This window comes from Tyto alba, unplaced genomic scaffold, assembly GCF_018691265.1.
Source record: "Tyto alba isolate M040663 unplaced genomic scaffold, T.alba_DEE_v4.0 Super-Scaffold_10, whole genome shotgun sequence".
Lineage (NCBI taxonomy): Eukaryota > Metazoa > Chordata > Aves > Strigiformes > Tytonidae > Tyto > Tyto alba.
Window position 1 is genome coordinate 11,138,143 of NW_024881262.1, and position 18,394 is coordinate 11,156,536.

At 67.2% G+C, this 18,394-nt stretch overlaps 2 protein-coding genes across 3 annotated transcripts; both read left to right on the forward strand.

Moving 5' to 3' along the window:
* Positions 1–1,440: 1,440 nt before the first annotated feature.
* On the forward strand, positions 1,441–10,157 carry ECE2 (endothelin converting enzyme 2). Of its 2 annotated transcripts, none has more exons than XM_042795754.1 (19): positions 1,441–1,561; positions 3,340–3,426; positions 3,809–3,953; positions 4,162–4,377; positions 4,479–4,603; positions 4,748–4,894; positions 4,976–5,041; positions 5,230–5,418; positions 5,853–5,995; positions 6,122–6,236; positions 6,489–6,599; positions 6,803–6,901; positions 6,995–7,072; positions 7,289–7,392; positions 7,700–7,810; positions 8,157–8,224; positions 8,868–9,058; positions 9,140–9,235; positions 9,349–10,157. In XM_042795754.1, the coding sequence occupies exons 1-19, from the start codon at positions 1,520–1,522 to the stop codon at positions 9,523–9,525; spliced, it is 2,310 nt and encodes a 769-aa protein (XP_042651688.1). In that variant the 5' UTR covers positions 1,441–1,519; the 3' UTR covers positions 9,526–10,157. The 2 variants fall into 2 exon arrangements, with proteins under 2 accessions (XP_042651688.1, XP_042651693.1); XM_042795759.1 differs by lacking the exon at positions 1,441–1,561 and adding an exon at positions 3,139–3,261.
* A 494-nt stretch (positions 10,158–10,651) lies between these two features.
* On the forward strand, positions 10,652–13,392 carry LOC116958981 (mitochondrial ubiquitin ligase activator of nfkb 1-A-like). The gene is made up of 4 exons (XM_032982376.2): positions 10,652–11,177; positions 11,405–11,492; positions 11,570–11,690; positions 11,889–13,392. The coding sequence occupies exons 1-4, from the start codon at positions 11,061–11,063 to the stop codon at positions 12,583–12,585; spliced, it is 1,023 nt and encodes a 340-aa protein (XP_032838267.1). The 5' UTR covers positions 10,652–11,060; the 3' UTR covers positions 12,586–13,392.
* Positions 13,393–18,394: the final 5,002 nt, after the last annotated feature.

The following is an 18,394-nucleotide window of genomic DNA, read 5'->3' on the forward strand; positions in this document are numbered from 1 at the left end:
GGCGCCGCCGTGACGACGCCGGCGCGCGCCGGGGGGCGGGGCGGGGCGGGGCGGGGCGGTCCCCACGCGTGGCGGGGCGGAGCAGCGGCGGCGGCGCCGGCACCGCCCGGGGAGCGCTGGCACCGCGGGGACGCGCAGCGCCGGTGCCACCCGAGCCGAGCGACCGAGGTGACGCTGCCCGAGGCGGGCGGGCTCGGCGGAGAGCCGACACGCCGCGGTCACCCGTGGGTACCCCTGTGCTTCTCCTCCACCTGTGTGCGCACACACACCCACCCCCACACACACACGCGCACCCCCCGTCCTGCTCACATGTGCCACTCTGCGCCCGCGGCCCCGCAGTTCATGCTGCCTCGCCCAGCCCCCCCTCGGGCAGCACCCTGGGGGGCACCTTCCCCCCCCCCCCCCCCCCCCGGGGCTGTGCTCCGTGGGGACCCCCCGAGCAGCGCCTAGTTCCCCCAAACGACGTTTTTTTCGAGGCGTGACTTGTGCACGCCCCGGCCACCCCCCACGGCAGCTGTGCGCCCCGGAGGGTGAGGGGGACCCTACCCAGGAACACGCACCCGGACACCCCCCCGCACTGCCCCCCCCCCGGCAGCACCCCGGGCACCGGGCGGGTGACTTGCGGTGACAGCCCGTCCCGGCCAGGCTGTCGCAGAGGGTTGGCGAGGCGGGGTGTGAGGTGGGGGGGCACAGCCGCGGCCTCCCCCACCCCCCTCCGCTCCCCACCGCAGCAGGGACCGCGGCTGTGCGCACCTGCGTGGGTGCCACCGTGTCGCGCCCTGCGCGGTGGCACCGGCCTGCCGGTGACCTCGGGGTGCCGCGGGGTACCGGGGCGGCGTGTCAGCTTGTGTGTGTGCGTCCACCCAAGCGTGTGCCCGGGGACCGGGACGGGCTGGGCTGCTGCCGACTGTGCACCGGTACAGCCCCGGTGCCGGTACCCGGTGTCGTGGGTGCCACCGTGCCTCCCCGGCTGCTGAAGCCCGGTACCGGTATGTCCGTCAGCATGCCGGTGCCTGTTGTGTGACCCCGAGTGCTGCTCGCCGTACCGGTGCCAGGGCGGGGGCGGGGGCCGGTGCGCCTCCCGCGCTGGCGCGGGTGCAGCTCCCGGTGCGGCTCCCGGTGCGGGTGTCGGTGCGGGTACCGGTGCGGGTGTCGGTGCGGGGCTCCTCCCGTGCTCACGGCGGTCACCTTGGCGGCGGGGCCGGGCCGGGTGGAGCGGAGCGGTGTTACCGGGCTGGGCACCGGTGCCCCCCGCTCCAGCCACCCCCCGGGGCTCCGGCCCCAGCCGCCCCCCCCGCGCCCGTGCCCGCGGGCTGCGCCCCGCCGGTACCAGCCCCCGCCGCTCCATCCCTCCGGCTCGGCCCCATCCCTGCCCGGTCCCGGTCCCGGTCCCGGTCCCGGCGGCGGCGCGGCGCCCGATGCGGAGCATGGCGGCGGCGGAGGCAGGCGGCGCTGCGGCGGCGGCGGGGGCCCGGCGCGGCCCGGGCGGGGAGCGGAGCTAAGCGGGAGGCGGCCCGGGATGGCCAGGATGAACGTGGCCCTCCAGGAGCTCGGACACGCCGTGAGTCCCCGGGGCGGCGGGGCCGGCCGGGACGGGGACAGCGGCGGGGCAGGGCGGGGGCAACGGGAGGGGAGAGGGGCAGGAGGACTTGGGGGGACAGGGTGGGCACCGGCTCGGGGGGCAGAGGGGGTGGCTCGGGGGACAGGAGGGGACCGGTGCAGAGGAGAGTCCGGGGTCTGAAGAGCTCAAGGAGCTCGAAGGGCTTGGAGGGGGGGGGGGGCTGCGGGAGGAAGGGATGGGGGGGCTGGGGGGACTCCAGGGATGAGAGCCTGGGGGATGCAGGGGGCTGCGTGGGGCCAGGGCTGGGGGAACTGGGTGGCTGGAGGGTTCCCGTCCCCCACAGTGGGGGGAAGAAGGGGGAGTAAGGACCCCACAAGCCCCTGCCTGGGGTTGGGCACAAGGAGTTGGAGCAGTTTGGAGATGGCCCCACAGACCCCTTTCCGCCGAGGCATTAAGCCCACCTGGAGTACAGTGGTGCTTCTTGTAGGGTGCCCCCCAGGGCAGCACCTCTGGAGGGAGCGGGGGGCCCTGTCCCCACGGGTTTCAGCCCCACAAAGAGGGTAGGAGGAGCTCCAGGACCAGCTCCTGCTCCTGCCTTGGGGATGCCAGAAGGTGCTGGGGAGGGTGTGCTGCTGGCAGGTGCTCAGGAGGTCAAGGACCACCCAGGAGAGGAGAGGAGCATATGGGGGGAGCAGAGGCTGTGGGGGTGCCCAGCTGGCTGAGCTCCCACTGAATGCCAAGCTGCCCCTCCTAATACCAGCAGCTCCCGGGCACCCACCCCGGCGGGGGGCTCCCGCCAACTGTCGATCCCAGCCTCACACCCTCCCACCACAGCAGTCCTTGGTGAAGCCCCCTCCCAGTCCCGGCGGTGTAGCAGTGGGCAGAGTCAGGCACGGGGCACTTGCTCTACTTCACCCCCTGCCCGTCATCCTTCCCACCCCGGCTCCTTCCTGGCCCCCAACACCAGCCCCGCAGGCAGCCCTGGGGCATCCACCTTAGTCTGCAGCACAGACAAGGGGGTGAGCCGCAACCCACCCAGGCGTTAACTCTGAAGCCTAAGGATGGCTCATGACCAGCAGCATTGCTGGTTCTCTTCCACCAAAGCCTCCAGGTTTTTCTTCTAGCTCATCACCCCCTCCTCCAAAGCTTCTGGCTCAGCTCCACCATCTCCCTCTTGGCTGAGTCCTCGGCAGCCCTCACGGCTGGGTTGCTGCAAGCAGCCCCTGCCAGGCTGCCCCACAAGGCCAGGAGTGAGGGGGTCGGACACCCCCTGTAGTGCCCCCTCTCCCCCTGCACGCTCCATCCATACAGGCTTGGCTCTTCACCCTGGGCACCCCCGGGGCCAAGATGGGGCGGGAGGCGCTTCCAGATGTTTCGGACTGGTGCACATCTGCATGGAAAGTTCCAGGCAGGGGAGGAGGGGCGAGGCAGCAGCACTAGGCAACGGTCGCCTGGCAACGGGGACCACATCTCCGTGGCGATGTGGCACCTATCGGCAGGGCTGATGCCACGGCTGCCATGGCGACGTGGAGGGATGCTCCGGCACGAGCTCCCAAGCCCCCCACCAGCAGCTCTCCTCAAGCTCCCCAGGGCCACCCAGGGCTGGGGACAGCCTCAGGGGGAGGCTCAGACGCACCCATGGGCATCAGGGGCTGCCCTGGCCCCCCGGTACACCCACTGAGCAGGCACCAGCCCTCACTGTAAGAGCCAGAGGGTGTGGCAGAGTGGGAGACGGCCAGCCCCATGCCCCCATTCCAGTCCTCTCCCTCCCTCGGCAGATGCCTGACTACAAGCGTGCCACGCTACAGGATGAAGAGGGGCCGGAGCCGGCGGGAGATGGCAGCGTCTCTCCCGACAGCGTGGAGGTGAGGTCTGCCCTGGGCCCCCCATCCTTCCCCTCTCCATCTTCCCAGGGCCCCCTCCTTGTCTCCAACCAGAGCTGCCCGCAGCTGAGTGGGCAGCGGGAGCAGGGCCGGGAGCCAAGCCAGCCCTGGCTGTCCCCAGGGATGTGCTGGGAGGCAGCCAAAATGCGGCAGAGAGTGTGACAGGGCCACCGTCCTTCCTTGCGGCTGGGGGGGCTGCCAGCACCCACCACCAGCTTGCCGGGGCTGGTGCCCTGTGCGCCCACGGAGGGATGCCCCCACCCCACACAGCTGAGCCAGGCAACGGGGAGCCCTAGAGGAGGGAAGGGGGAGCAGCGAGGTTCAGCCCCCCCGTGGTGCAATGGTGGGTCCTGCTCCTTCCCAGGTGGGGTTTCGGAAGGGGCCGGGGCCGCTGCTGAGCCGCCTGGGCTCGCGCAGCCAGCTGGAGCTGGTGCTCTGCGCCGTCACCATCTCCCTGGCCCTGCTGCTCAGCGCCGCCGTCGTCACCCTGGCCATCCAGTACCGCAGAGGTAGGGCAGGGCCCCATGGCCCTACCGGGGCAGCGGTGGTGTCCCCACACCCGGGGGGGACACAGCAGGATGGGGAGAGACGGGTCAGCCTGGGGGTCCTGCTCTGCGTGCTCTGCCCGCTCTGGGGTGCAGGCAGGGCTTGGCCCCGCTCCGTGCCTCGCTTTCCCCTGGCACACGCGCAGAGCCCCGGGCATGCCTTCCCTGCCAGATCCCTCTCACAGCACGTGCCTGACGGATGCCTGCGTCCGGGTGGCCAGCAAGATCCTGGAGGCCCTGGATGCGGAGACAGACCCGTGCCAGGACTTCTACCAGTATTCGTGCGGGGGCTGGATCAAGAGGAACCCGCTGCCCAACGGGCGCTCCAAGTGGAGCACCTTCAACAGCATCTGGGACCAGAACCAGGCCATCATGAAGCATCTCCTAGGTGGGCACTGAGGGGCTTATGGCCACCGGGGTGGGGGGAACCTCTGGGCAGAGGCGGGCAGAGCCCCGGCGTCCCCAGGGCTGACCCACAGCTTCCCGCAGAGAACGCCACCTTCAACTCCAGCAGCGAGGCGGAGCGGAAGACGCAGCGGTACTACCTGTCCTGCCTCAAGGAGCAGAGGATAGAGGAGCTGGGCTCCCAGCCCCTCATGGAGCTCATCGACAAGGTGGGCGGCTGTCCACACGTGAGCCAAGCTGTCGGGGCTCAGCCCAGCACGTCACCCGCTCGGCTCTTCATGTAACCGGGGAGGGCACAGCCCTCGGGGATGGGTCCCATCCCTCCTTGAGGTGCCAGGTCCGTCTGCCAGCAGATCGGGGGATGGAACATCACCGGCTCCTGGAACCAGACCAGCTTCATGGAGGTACTCAAGATGGTGTCAGGTACCTACCGGGCAACCCCCTTCTTCACGGTGTACGTGGGTGCAGACTCCAAGAGCTCCAACAGCAACGTCATCCAGGTTGGCACCTTGGCACCGAGTGGTGGCAGGCAGCCGGGGGGGGGGCACCGGGCTGCCCATGCTGCCCCTCTCTCCCCACAGGTGGACCAGTCAGGGCTTTTCCTTCCATCTCGGGATTACTATTTGAACAAGACCGCCAACGAGAGGGTGAGGCTGGGCGCTGGCAGCAATCGGGGGAAACCCATGGCAATGGGGTGCGAGCAGCACTGGGGTGCACCTGGCACCTACCCCCTGCCCATCGGGTGCCACGGTGCCCAGGCAGCGGGGTCGGAACCCCCCGGGGAGGTGGGATGGGCTGTGGCCGGCACTGAGCCCGGGGCTCGGGGTCCCACCAGGTCCTCACAGCATACCTGGACTACATGGTGGAGCTGGGCACGCTGCTGGGGGGGGCTCCAGAGCCCACCCGCCTCCAGATGCAGCAGGTGCTGGACTTTGAAACCCAGCTGGCCAACATCACCGTGCCCCAGGCTGAGCGGCGGGATGACGAGAAGATCTACCACAAGATGAGCATCACTGAGCTGCAGGTGGGCATGGCCCGGCACAGCCTGGAGAAACCTCTGGGGATGGCCGGGGAGGGGGGCTGTCCACTGGGACACTGAGGGGTCCGCACCCATTGCTGCCCTCCCACCCCCCCCCAGGACACCCTGGGCAGCCTCATCCATTCTGAAACATGAGCTGGGTGCTGGAGTGACCATCCCTCCGTTTGCTAGGATCTGGGGGGAGCTGCCACCCTGCATGGATGGGGGTGTCCTGGGCTCCCCTCCTTATCCTGCAGCGTTGACACCAGCAGGGAGCCATGGGAAGGGTGCTTGGGGGCAGAGAAGGGAGTTGGGGTGGTGAGGCACTTGGGGACCTTCTCGGGGAGCACAGCCCCTGCCCTGGGGGATCCCCCTGTGCCGGGCAGGATAAGGAGAGCTGTGCCAAGCACCCGGGTGCCGTGTCACCATGTCCCCTCCAGGCCCTGGCCCCTGCCATTGACTGGCTGGATTACCTGTCCTACGCCCTGGCCCCACTGGAGCTGGCAGACACGGAGCCCGTGGTGGTGTACGGGGACACCTACCTCCAGCAGGTCTCTGACCTCATCAACGGCACCGATAGGAGGTGAGGTGCCCGCAGGCCCCCCACCGTGCCCCATTTGGGGCTGCCCCTACGGCAGGGGCATGTTTTGGGCTCGCTGGGGCACCCCCAGGGATCCTGGTGAGCCGCGGTGTCTCTCTGCCCCCGCAGCATCCTGAATAACTACCTGATCTGGAACCTGGTACAGAAGACAGCCTCCAGCCTGGACCAACGCTTCGAGACAGCCCAGGAGAGGCTGCTGGAGACACTCTATGGCACCAGGAAGGTAACGGGGGGCCCCGGGACCAGCCCTCTCTGCCCTCAGCCTGGAAGCTTCCAGGATCACCTCTGCCCTTGGGATGCCCTTGGGATGCTGAGCCCCGGATGCTGCAGAGGGAACCCAGGGATCATCTTTTGGGATGGGGGTTTAGCTGTTGAGCATTTCCCTCCTGGGGAGAGGGAAGAGCCAGACAGGGGGAAGGGAGAGGAGCAAGGAAGGGGACTGGGGGTCTCACGGGCTCCCATCTTGCTCCCACAGTCCTGCACGCCTCGCTGGCAAACCTGCATCTCCAACACAGATGACACGCTGGGCTTTGCCCTGGGCTCCCTCTTCGTCAAAGCCACCTTTGACCGGGACAGCAAGGCCATTGTGAGGACACTCCTGCCCCCATCTGCCCCCCATCACCATCCACAGGACCCCCCCACACCCATTTCCTCTCCTAAACCCCAGGGATGGAAGGTGGGGAGCAGGGAAATGGGACCCCCAACCCCAGGGAGGTCACATCCTGCCCACCCTGTCCCTGCCCGAGGGTCTGAGGGAAGCGGGGGAGCTTCATTCCCTCCCCTCCCCAGGCTGAGGAGATGATCAGCGAGATCCGCGCGGCATTTGAGGTGTCCCTGGACCAGCTGGACTGGATGGATGAGAAGACCAGGCAGGCTGCGAAGGAGAAGGTCACCCCGGGGAGGGGAGCGGGCGGGAGACCTCCCCCCCATCGCGGTAAGTTCCCCCACCCCATCTTACTGCCGGGGCCTCTCCCCAAGCAGGCGGACGCCATCTACGACATGATCGGCTTCCCCGACTTCATCCTGGACAACAAGGAGCTGGACGATGTCTATGATGGGGTAAGGGGGTACCTGGCTCATGGGGAGGGCGTCTGGCCCCTGCTCACGCCAAGCCCTGGGGGGACAATGCCCCATGGTGGGGCGATGTCCCTATTTGGGGGATGCATTTGGGACGGGGTGCTATGCGGAGCCACCCCAGTACCGAGCACATCCTGGCCGGGGGGGGGGGGGAACCACCCTGGTGGACCCTTCATCATCCCTCCTTTTCCTCACCAGTATGAGGTCTCGGAGGACTCCTTCTTCCAGAACATGCTCAACTTCTACAACTTCTCTGCCAAAGTGATGGCTGACCAGCTCCGGAAACCCCCCAACCGTGACCAGTAAGGGGGAGGGCCCAGGGAGGGGGGAGCAGAGGATATGACACTGGCACGGTGTCACAGCACTGTCCCCATCATGGCCGGGGTGACACTGGTTCACTGGGGAGAAGGTGCCCCCATGGGGTAGCACAGCACTGTAGGTCACCCATGGTGGCCCTGGCTTGTCCCCAAGGGTCCCTTGATCACGGGGTGGGGGCAGCAGCGTCAGCAGAGGGGACCATGGTGGGAGGTGGCACAGGAGGGTGCCAGGGTGAGGGGATGAGGGGGGGACACATCCCTGCCTGTCCCCTGTCCTACCTCCCTGCCCCAGGTGGAGTATGACCCCGCAGACCGTCAATGCCTACTACCTGCCCACCAAGAACGGGATCGTCTTCCCCGCCGGCATCCTGCAGGCTCCCTTCTATGCCCGCAACCACCCCAAGTGAGCCTGGCACAGGGATGGGGGGAAAAGCCTGGGGGTGGGGGGTATCGGCTGGATCAGGGCCAGCACGCCACAGAGCCCTCCCCAGTCACAAATCAAAGCTCTGGGGGGCTCGAGGGTCCCTCAAGGCTTTGCATCCCGCAGCCAAGACAGGCTACAAAGTCCCCGTGGGGCCACCAGTGTCCCCAACAGGACTCATTCCCAGATGGGTGCCAACCAGCACAGAGTCTCGCCGGGTACCCCTGGACACAGACAGGGTGCCCAGGCTGTGAAGGGGGTCCCCGGGCCAGGCTGCAACAGCATCATCCCCCCCTCACTTACCTGGGTCTCTCCCACGGCCCCACAGAGCCCTTAATTTCGGTGGCATCGGCGTGGTGATGGGGCACGAGCTGACCCATGCGTTCGACGACCAAGGTGAGAGAGCCCGTGGGCAAGTGCTGGCCCCAATCCCCCATCACCTTCCTCCTTGCCCCCGCCTCGCCCTCAGTGTGGGGAGGGGGTGCCCTGGGCACGCGAGGGTCCCGCTTTGCTATCCATTGCATCATGCGTGCTCGTGCCCCCCTGGCCACCCCCCCCTTCTATCGTCCTGTCTCCCCAGGTGGCACCCGCCGATACCTCCCCCCGGCTTCTCTGTGCAGCTTTCGCTCCATCCGCTTGGTGAGGACACGGTGTCTGCAGCCCCGGCCCCCTCCTCATCCTCCTCCCCGTGGGGCGCGGGACGGGTCCCTCTCGCATCCGCTCTGCTTTGCGCCTTCACCACAGCCCCAGAGCTGAGATGGGGACAGTGGGGGAACCTGGGGTGACAAATCCAGCTTGGGACAGCAGGGATGCACTGGGGGGATGGCTGGGGGCCCGAGTGCATGACTGAGCCCCAGCTGGAGCCCGTGCAGCACGAGGGCTGGGAGACACCATCTCCCCTGGGCATGAACTCAAGGCACCAGGTCTCCTGGTGTCCCCTGGGGCTGTCCCCACCCCATCCTGCTTCAGGAACCCCTGCAGCAGGGGCTCTGCAGGGGGCTGGCATCCCCCGGTCCCACCACACGTCTCGGTTCCGCAGGGCGGGAGTACGACAAGGAGGGCAACCTGAGGCCATGGTGGCAAAACTCCTCCCTGGAGGCTTTCAAGAACCGGACGGCGTGCATGACGGAGCAGTACGGCCGCTACACCGTCCACCGCGAGAAGGTCAACGGCCGGCAGACGCTGGGCGAGAACATCGCTGACAACGGCGGGCTCAAGGCAGCCTACAACGTGAGTGCCTCCATCCTGAGGGGACCTGGATCCCTGTGCCTGCCTGTCCCTCCCTGGGGCTTCAGGGCACCTCTCCCACAGGCGTACAAGTCCTGGCTGCAGAAGAACGGGGAGGAGAAGCGCCTGCCAGCCCTGGGGCTCACCAACCACCAGCTGTTCTTTGTGGGCTTTGCGCAGGTAGGGCAGAGACGGGTGGTGGGTTCCCCAGCCCTCCCCAGCCCTCCATCCCACCTAGGGGGCTCTGCCCCCCACCCCTGAGGCTGCCCCCCCCCCCCCCCCTCCTCCGGCAGGTCTGGTGCTCTGTCCGGACACCCGAGAGCTCCCACGAAGGATTGGTGACCGACCCCCACAGCCCCGACAAGTACCGCGTCATCGGCACCCTCAGCAACTCCCGGGACTTTGTTGAACATTTTGGCTGCCCCCTGGGCTCCCCCATGAACCCCGGCAAGCACTGTGAGGTGTGGTAGGGACAGGGAGGGTGCTGGGGACAGAGGGGACGATGCTCTGCTGTGTGTGTGTGTGTCCCCCCCCCAGCCCTTGCTGGCTGCCGGACCTGGCCCACGGGCAGAGCGCAGGGCCACCTCCCGGGTCACCCTCCATCGCGGTCCCTGCCCCGTGCACACACCGCACACCACCTCGCCCCACCTCCGGCCCCATCCCCAGCGCACACGGCCCCACACCGGGCACCCACCGCAGCCCCCATCCACAGCCAGGGGCCGGGAACAGCCGGCGGAGAAGCCGTAGCACCCCCAAAACGCAGCTCTGCCCCCCAGCCCTGACATGCTAGAGACAGGCACAGCTCAGCACACACCCCCCCCCCCCCCAGCGCCGCGTCCCCTGCACCGGGTGGTCATGTCAGAGGGGTCCCAGGGAGAGCACTAGAGCCGAGCCCCCCCCTCCCCGTTCCTGCCCCCCAACCCACCAGAGATGGAGGCTGGGGGGCCACCCAGCTCCGCTCTCTCCTTGTCCCCTCCCGATCCGGCTTGGCTTCCCCATCCACCCCTGCTGGGACCAGTGGGCGGCAGTGGGGACTCTGGTGCCTTCAGCTGTGGGTGGCTGTCGCTGAATTTAATTAACAATTAAAAGCAGTTTCCACTTACTCTTCAGGCCCGTGGTGGTGGTGGGGTGGGGGGGGAGAGGTGGGATCTGGAGCGGGGCTGGGGGGGTGACTCAAAAGCCAGGGGACATGTGGGAGCTGAGACGTGCCGAGGGGTGGGAGCGGGCGAGGAGAAATCCCGAGGAACTCAGGAGGGGGGCGGAAGGTGAGATGTCTCGGGGGGACAAAGGGAGGGGAGTAGGCACATGGGGCGACAGGAAGGCGGGAGCCGACCCCCCGCCGTGGAAAGACCAGCCAAGGGGGTCCCATTGCCCCCCCCCCCCAGGCAGGGGTGACAGCAGGGGTTGACCCCACCCCGCCCTGGGGCCAGAAAATGGCTGAGCCCCTTCCGCAAAGCGCCTGGAGCCCGTCCCGGCCGGCACCTCTCCCCATACCGCGCCCCCAGCCCCATATTGGGGTTCCCCGTTACACCCTCGCCGCTACACGGGGACCCCGCCAGCCCACGGGGAAGGAAGGGGGGGGGGGGTGTGTGTGCAGTCGGGGGGTATGCCGCAAAGCCCGCCGGGAGCTGTAGTCCTGTCTGTGGCCGGCGCACGGCCCGACGAGAGCTGTAGTTCGGCGCAAGGCACGCTGGGAGGTGTAGTTCCGGGGCCGCGGCCCCCTGCCGCCGCGCCGCGGGGCCCGCACTCCATTTCCCAGCAGGCAGCGCGGCGGGGCCGCGGCCCGGGCGCCTGAGGCCTCGGAGGGGCAGCGGGGCCGGGCCGGCGTGAGCGGGTCCCAGCTCGGGGCTGGGGCCGCACCGGGGTTGCCGGGCCTCGGTGGGAGCCAGGGTGCAGGGCACGGGGACGGGCAGGCTTGGCCTAGGGTGGCAGCGCCCTGGGGACAGGGCCGGGGGGACGTCCCCGCCCTGGGAAGCCCCTGGGCCCACACGCTCCCCTTGGCACCATGGACGCGCCACCCGTCACGCCCGTGGAGCTGCTGTGCTTGGGCTCCAGCCTCGCCTTCTCCGGCCTCTTCTACTACCTGTACAGGAAGAAAGCCAGAGGCGTGGCACGCATACAGGTAGCCCCGTCCCCCAGGTGCTTTCTCCTGTCCACTGCCCCTTCCCTGCTGCCCTACACTTCCCGGCCCAGAGCCAATGACTCCAGCCTGCTGCCGATGCCACGATGCCCAGGACCGCGTGGGTCACATCCTGCTAGAGATCCCCACGAAGCCATGCGGCACCTACCCCTCTGCCTGCCAGCCCATCTGCCCCTGCTCATGTTCACACTTAGTCCCTGCTCTTCCAGGAGGCCCCAAAACTCCAGGTTGGTGACGATTTACCAGCACTGGTGTCTGCGGCGGATGGGAGGTGCCTGCCGTACGTTGCCCTGGAAGGTAAGGAGACCCTGTGGCCCCACACTGGGACAGGGGCTGGTATCTCCTTTGGCTGTGATGCATCCCTTGGTCCTTAGGCATAGTGCTGCCAGCCAAGGCTGCGCTGACCAGCCATTACCATGAGGGCCTGCAGGGTGTGATCCAGAAACTGCTTCTGAAAGAGCATCGGCTGATGTGGAACAGCTTGGCCCGGAGCTGGTGAGCAATGGGAGGGGATAGCAGGGGTGGGCTTGCACCGGTGGGTGGGTCCAGACCCCCCCCCCCCATCCTTTGGGGCCACTTGAGGGACAGAAAGTGGCTGGGTTAAAGGCTCTGGTCCCTGGCCTTGACTCAGCCCCAGGAGCTCAGGGTTCCTCCACGTTGTCCACATCCCAGCACTGCACTCTCCTCTTGCAGGAGCGAGAGCGAGCGGGTGCTCTCGGAGCAGGTCTACACCGTCCCCTTCTTGCTGGCCTCGCCAGACACCGCAGCGGTGACACAGGTGAGCGTGGAGAGCCCGCTCCACGCCGCCTGCCTGCCGCTGGAGACGGTGTATGAGCGGTTCCAGCAGCCTGTCCATGGCTTCCGTGATCTGCTGGGCCAGTACTTGAGCGGGGAGAAGCCCAAGGGCATCCTGGAGACAGAGGAGATGCTGCGGGTGGGGGCCGGGCTGACAGGCATCGGGGAGCTGGCCCTGCACCCCGATGGCTCCCTGCACCTCCAACCACCGGCCCAGGGGGGCGAGTATTTCCTGTGCCTGGGGGACTGGCAGACGGTGCTGGCGGAGCTGGAGTCGGCCAGCGGGCTCTGGAAGGGAGCGGCCGTGCTGTGTGCCGCGGCGGGCCTGGCTGTCCTCCTGCACGCCCTGTGCCGTGCCTTCCGCCGCGCCCGCCTCAAGCAGCAGCGTGAGGACAAGGAGCCGGACGGCGAGGAGGCTGGGGACGGGGGGCCCGAGGACTCCTGCGTGATCTGCCTGACGCGGCCCCGCGAGTGCGTCCTCTTGGGCTGTGGCCACATCTGCTGCTGCTTCCGCTGCTTCCAGGCCTTGCCCACCCGCCTCTGCCCCATCTGCCGGGGGCCCATTGACCGTGTGGTGCCCCTCTACCAGGCTTGAGAGCACCCGGGGGATCCCAGGGAGGGGCTACGTGAGCCCAGCCAAGCCTCCAGCCTGCAGAAATCTCAGCTGTCCCCTTGCATGCAGCTGTGTGAGTCCTGTTGGGAGCGGAGGGGTCCTAGTGCGCCCCTTTCATCAGTTTTTTGGCAGGGGTGGAAGAGTTATAGCCCCTCCAGATCCTCCCTTTGTCTGCCAGTCTGTCTTTCTCCTGAACATGAAGGCTTGGGGGAAACGTACTCAGTGCCTGAGCCGAGGAGCTGAGTCCCCTGCCCTGTGCCAGGGTGCTCCTTTGTCTGGCAGCTGTTTGATCTGTGTCCCCTACCCAACCCTGACACCCCCTCCCAAAGCCACACGGGACTTTTCCCCAGGTTGCTTTCCCAGCACATGGCTTTATGGGGAGGATGGCAGGAGCAAGACCAGGGCTGGTGGGACACAACAGGCATGCTGGGGTGACAGAGACACCCCCTGCAGTGGCACATCTTGGTGCCACTGTTGTCCTTCCCCCTCCCTGATCCGTGTGCCTATAGCCACTGCCCAGACCATGCAGGGGCACCCAGGGGCTGGTAGCAATGAAGTATGCTCCTTCACCAGCTGTTCTGCCACCCGGGGAGGGGGACAGCATCCCTCTGTCCCTCTCCACAGGGTCCCCACTCTCCTCTTAGAGCAGGAGGACAGCCCTGGGGCACCCCGGAGCCTGCCCACATCTCCAGCCCCCGCTGCACCCAGCTTCCCTGCCCGCCTCCCGGACAGGACCGGGTGCGGGAGCAGCTTGCGGTGGTGTGTGAAGTGATAAAGCCAAGGAGCTGAGCTCGGCCTTGCCTCTTCCTTCACGCCGTTAAGTCGGGGGGTGGGAACGTGCTGGGAGTCGAGGCTCTCCCCCCGCAGGGGCAGGCACCACTGCATCCCTCCTGACACAGGGAACTGGCCTGCGTGCACACTCACCAGTGGTGGGACCCCCGGCCAGGCTGCACCTCCTTAGTATACAGCCCAGAAGAGGGGAGGGAGGAGGATTGGGAGGGGGGACACAACACACAGGACTGTTGTCAAGGCAATCTGCTCCTCCAGTCTCCATGGCAACCGCTCCCCTGGACCGCTCCCCATCACTGCCTGGCTGCAGTTGCCCAGGCAACCCACGGGCTCTCCTGGCTCCTGCAGCTTTGGGGCACCCAGGATTGGGGGGGGGGGGGGGGGGGGGGGGGGGGGAAAGGGGGGGCCAGCGCTGGCAGGCCACTGCCAGCCAGCCAGCAGTGCTGGGCGGGGGGATGATGCTCCCCCTCCCTGGGGAAGTGGCCCCCATTGCTGCCAGCTTGTGGCTGGGAGCTTGCCTGGGGCAAAGGTGCCCCTGTGGTGTTGGCCCCAGGGCCTGCAGCTGGCTGTGATGCCCCAGAGCACACAGTGAAGCCTCCCGGGACCCACGTGCATTTTTGTGGGGTGGTGGGGTATCCCTTTACCCGCCCCCTCAGCAGTCTCTGAGCCCAAACGCTTCCCCATGCCAGCACAGCAACAGCCACACTGCAGAGAGAGCAGTGGGGCCCAGGTTCCCCCCCCCCAGAACTGGGCATCCCCCCCCCACAGCAGGAGGGATTTCAGGAAGGAGATAAATAGCAGATGGAAGAGGGCCGGGCTGCCAGGAACACAGTTCCCTGCGTGCCAAAAGCTGCTGGCGCGAGTGGGTGCGTGGGCCGGAGAGGGCGGGGGGTGCCCGTGCTCCCAGAGACTGCTCGCCTCGTTCCCTGGGGCCCAGCAGCCAGCTGGGGACAGGGACAGCTAGAGAAGGACCCGCACCCCCCCCGTTTCCCCCCCCGGCCCCATGGGTGCCAAGGGTGCCCGGGGCAGGGAACACAGAGGGATGGTGCCGTCATATGCTGGGGCACGACCCTACCCTACACCCCCTGCCCGGGTCTCTGCCACCCCCCATCCCCCCCGGAGGCCACCAGCCCCGCGGTGGCCTGGACACACAGACCCCGCTGAGCAGCCCTGCCTGGCACCGCTCCGGGCAGCAGCGTGACTCAACCCCTCAGCTCCCTGCCAGCCAAAGCCTCGCCGTGCCAAACCACCCGGCACAGGGGCTGCCGTGCCGTGCCGCAGTGCCTGCACCCCCAGAGGAACCCACTCTGGGTGGGGTTCCCCTGTCCCCTCCAGGGATTTTTTTGGTTGGGAGCAGGGCAGCAGGGAGCTCACAGTGCCTGGGCTGAGCCCTGCCCAGCCTCTCTCCTCACCACGCAGGGGCCAAGAGGGACCCGTGACACACCACCACCGCAGGGTCCCTCGTGGGTGCCAGCCCATGCCCATGGCCCACACCCCTCAGGGCTGCCAGCCCACTCCCGCCTGCCTCCCTGTCTGTTGTCATGGTGACCAGAGATGTGGTGACAGACGAGGATGGAGCCTCACACCCCAGCAAGGCTGTTCATCCACACAGCAGGGTCAGCCTCCCCCCTGGCTCCTGCTCCCCCCACCCTGGGTCTGGGCAGGGGACCCTCCATAAAACCCCTGCCCCAGGCAGCGTGCCAGGGGTGCCCCCTCTTCTCAGTTGCAGCCCTGGAATCGCTGGGACCACAGCTGTGCCCCAGGCAGCCGGTGCGAGGGACAGGGACAGTGCCACCCTCCTTCTACCTGCCCCGACTTACAATCAGAGCCACCCCCCCCTTCCCAAAACCGGGCTGTGCGCTGAGACAGACTCCTCTCACTAGTGACAACCTGCTGGCTGGCTGCCCCCCGGCTGTCCTGCAAAGGCTGGAGCCCTTCCTCCCTGGGAAAGGTGCTGTCCCACCCAGGAGGGCTTTTTGGCCTCCAGCTGCAGGGACAGCACAAGGCCAGAAACACGCTGCTCTTGCACACCTGCCCTGGGCTCACCCACAGCACAGGGTGCCTGTCCCTTGTCCCCCAAGATCTCCTCGCTACAGTGAGGTGGGCCACCACAACCATCGGTCAGCAAGGCCATCCCCACCGCCTGCACCCAGCCGGGGTGTGTGGCTCTGCTCCCCCCCAAAACGCCGGTGCGACAGAGCTGCCCGACCACAGCACAGCACCATCGCCGCCTGACCTTTGGCTCCTGAGAGCCAGCAGCAATAGCCAAGGATGGACGCATCCCTCCCTGGCCTTGTCGATGACCTTCGCCAGTCCCCTGCACCGGGCTGGGGACGGGTGCTCGGCACGGGTGGCAATGCTGGCGGCAGGGAGCTGGAGCTCGGCGAGGCCCCCTGGGCCGCAGCTGCCACCACCACGGAGCAGAAGTGCCATTTCACGTTTCTTGGCAGGGCTGGGAGCAGCACAGATGGAGGCACCCGAGCTGGCCTCCAGGCACGCCTCCACAGCCCCCAGCCCTGGGTGATGGCACCGACAGACTCCTGGACCTACAGCGAAGAAAACCCCGGCTCTGGTGGCCGATGCCTCCTGCTTCCTCCGAGCCCCCGGTCATCCAGCCGCTGCCTGCCAGGCCACCGACCCCATCCCTGCCAGGTCTCAGGGGCCACCAGGTGCTCCCACCCAGCTCAACTCCCGCTGCCCGGGGGTCCCTGCAGAGCCTGGGTAGGATATGTCCCACCACGATCCGCTTGCGCACGTCCAAGGTGTTTCTCCGCTGTAAAACCACTTGAAGCACCAGTGATCGCAGGGAAACCCTTCACCTCCGCCACAGCACCTGGAGCCAGCACCCGAATCCCCACCAAGGGTGCAGAGCTCAGGGACAGCATCCAGCTGTGGGGCTGGGTCACAGCAGGCACCAGGGCAGGGTGGGGGGCTCCCAGAGCATCTCCCGAGGCCAGGCGATGCAGCTCAATCTCCATCACCAGCCCCACTGTGGCTGGGAAGCCGGCTGTGTGCCCCCTGCCCGGCCCCATATCCACCCCGGGGGGGCATGGCTGGCCCCCAGCCCTTCCATCACCTGCAAGGTGTCCCAGCTCCGTTACTGCGACCCGGCTTGAAGGAGCCAGGGCAGGAAGAACTGCCTGCTTCCCACTCCCACAGCCCTTTCTTCCCGCTGGAGCTGGCTTTGTGTCAGACAAAAGGCTGCGAAGGAAGCGAGAAAGGAGATTGCGTGGCTGCTAAAAGGCAGGTAACTAAGGTGGGATGAGAGCCGGGGGAAGGAGGGTGTGCGGCCCCGCTCAGCATGGAGGATGCAACCTGCACCTGCAGGGGATGAGGGTGGGGTCCCCCTCCTGCCCACCCACCCACATTCAGGTCCCTGGTACCTTCCCCCCCCGCGCCCAGAACACATGACCAGCAGCACCCTTGAGGAGCCAGAGACTAGGGGGGTCCCAAGGAGATGCAGTGCCCAGAGCTCCGGTGCTGCCCTGTCCCACCTACAGCTCAGCTGTGCCGGCACGAAGCCGGCCCTCCTCCTGCCTGGGCCGGGTGGAGGGTCCCTCCCACACCCCCAAACCCCTGCCAGTCCCACAGAGCTCCCCCACACACCCCACAGCCAAGCCAAGCAGCTTCCCCTGGGTTCAAGGCACTGTACAGATACAGGTGGGGGGGAAGCGGGGCCATCCCCAGGGTGACCCCTCTCAAGCCTCTCCCCAGGAGCCTGCCAGGCTGGAAACCCTCCCGGAGCGCAGCACCAGCCCTGCTCACATCCCACACAGCCCATCTGCTCCTCTTCTCGCTCACCCCCAGCCCCGCGCGTGCCACGGCCTGCCTGTCCCTACCCACGGGCAGCGGCACGTGGGCTTGGAGATGGGAAAAGCAGGCCACATCTCAGCGTGGGCCTCTTGCCTATTTTCCCGGGCGCTTTTTGCAAGAGCAGAAGCCGTCACATGAAAAAGTTCAAGCTGGTTCCTCAGCAAAGGCATGAATAAAGGCACTGCCTTGCCAGGAGAGTGGGCACCGCTGCCCTGTCCCTACCCATCTCTGCTCTGGGAGGGACAGTGGGGACCAGCGTTCTACAGAGCCAGGCACAAAGGAAAAGGAATGGTTGAGCCTTCCTAAAATAGAAGTACCTGCCCTCTCGCGTGGACCAGCCCCGCCGATGCTCTTCCGCAGCACCTTCCAACAGGATCTCAGGCCATGGAGACACTGGCACAGAGAGATGGGCCGTGGGGCTGACGGTAAAACCCCACTCTCACCCCCTCGAGACACCTAGATGGAGATTCTCACGGGGCTGGCAAGTGCCGCTCCCACGCAGGGCTCTGGCTTTGCTGCGACCCAGCACACCCACGCGAGCAGCGGGGCCTGGACACGAGGGAGCAGCAGGAACAGGGGTGCCCTGTGATGGGTTGATCCTCTCCAACCTACCACTACGCATCCCCAGGTCCAGGCCCCTGGGCTGCACCCACAGCTCAGGCAAGAAGCAGCAGCCCCAGCCTGAGCTTAAATAGCAACCCCCAGCCCCAGGTGACTGGGATGGGGGAGTCCCAGGTGAGGTCACTCAGGGCCACTGATGCCAATTAGTGCAATCACTGTCCCGGCAGTGGAAAATACACAGGAGGAAAGAGTCAGGGTGGGTCTGGGGCAGGAGTGTGCGAAAGGGATGCAAACGGGGTTCTGGGGGGTTGCTGGGACCACTCTCACAGGTCTCCCCTCGCTGACCCATGGCAGGTCGCCACGGGGAATGGCCTTTCCCCTTGTCCTCAGAGAACCCCCAATGAAGGCCCAAACCATGGGATGTCCTGGGGCAAAGCGCCCGCGTGGCCACACTGACAGGCACCTGCAGAATCACACCCGTGTGCCTCCCCCCCCCCCCCCAGTCCTGCAAATACATGCAAGGGACACATGTGTACAAACGGTGCATGTGCAGGGACCCACATGTGGGAGGCCAAGGGGACTGGCAGGGGCAGGGGCAGGACTGATGTGGTTCCAGGGGGGGACCCCA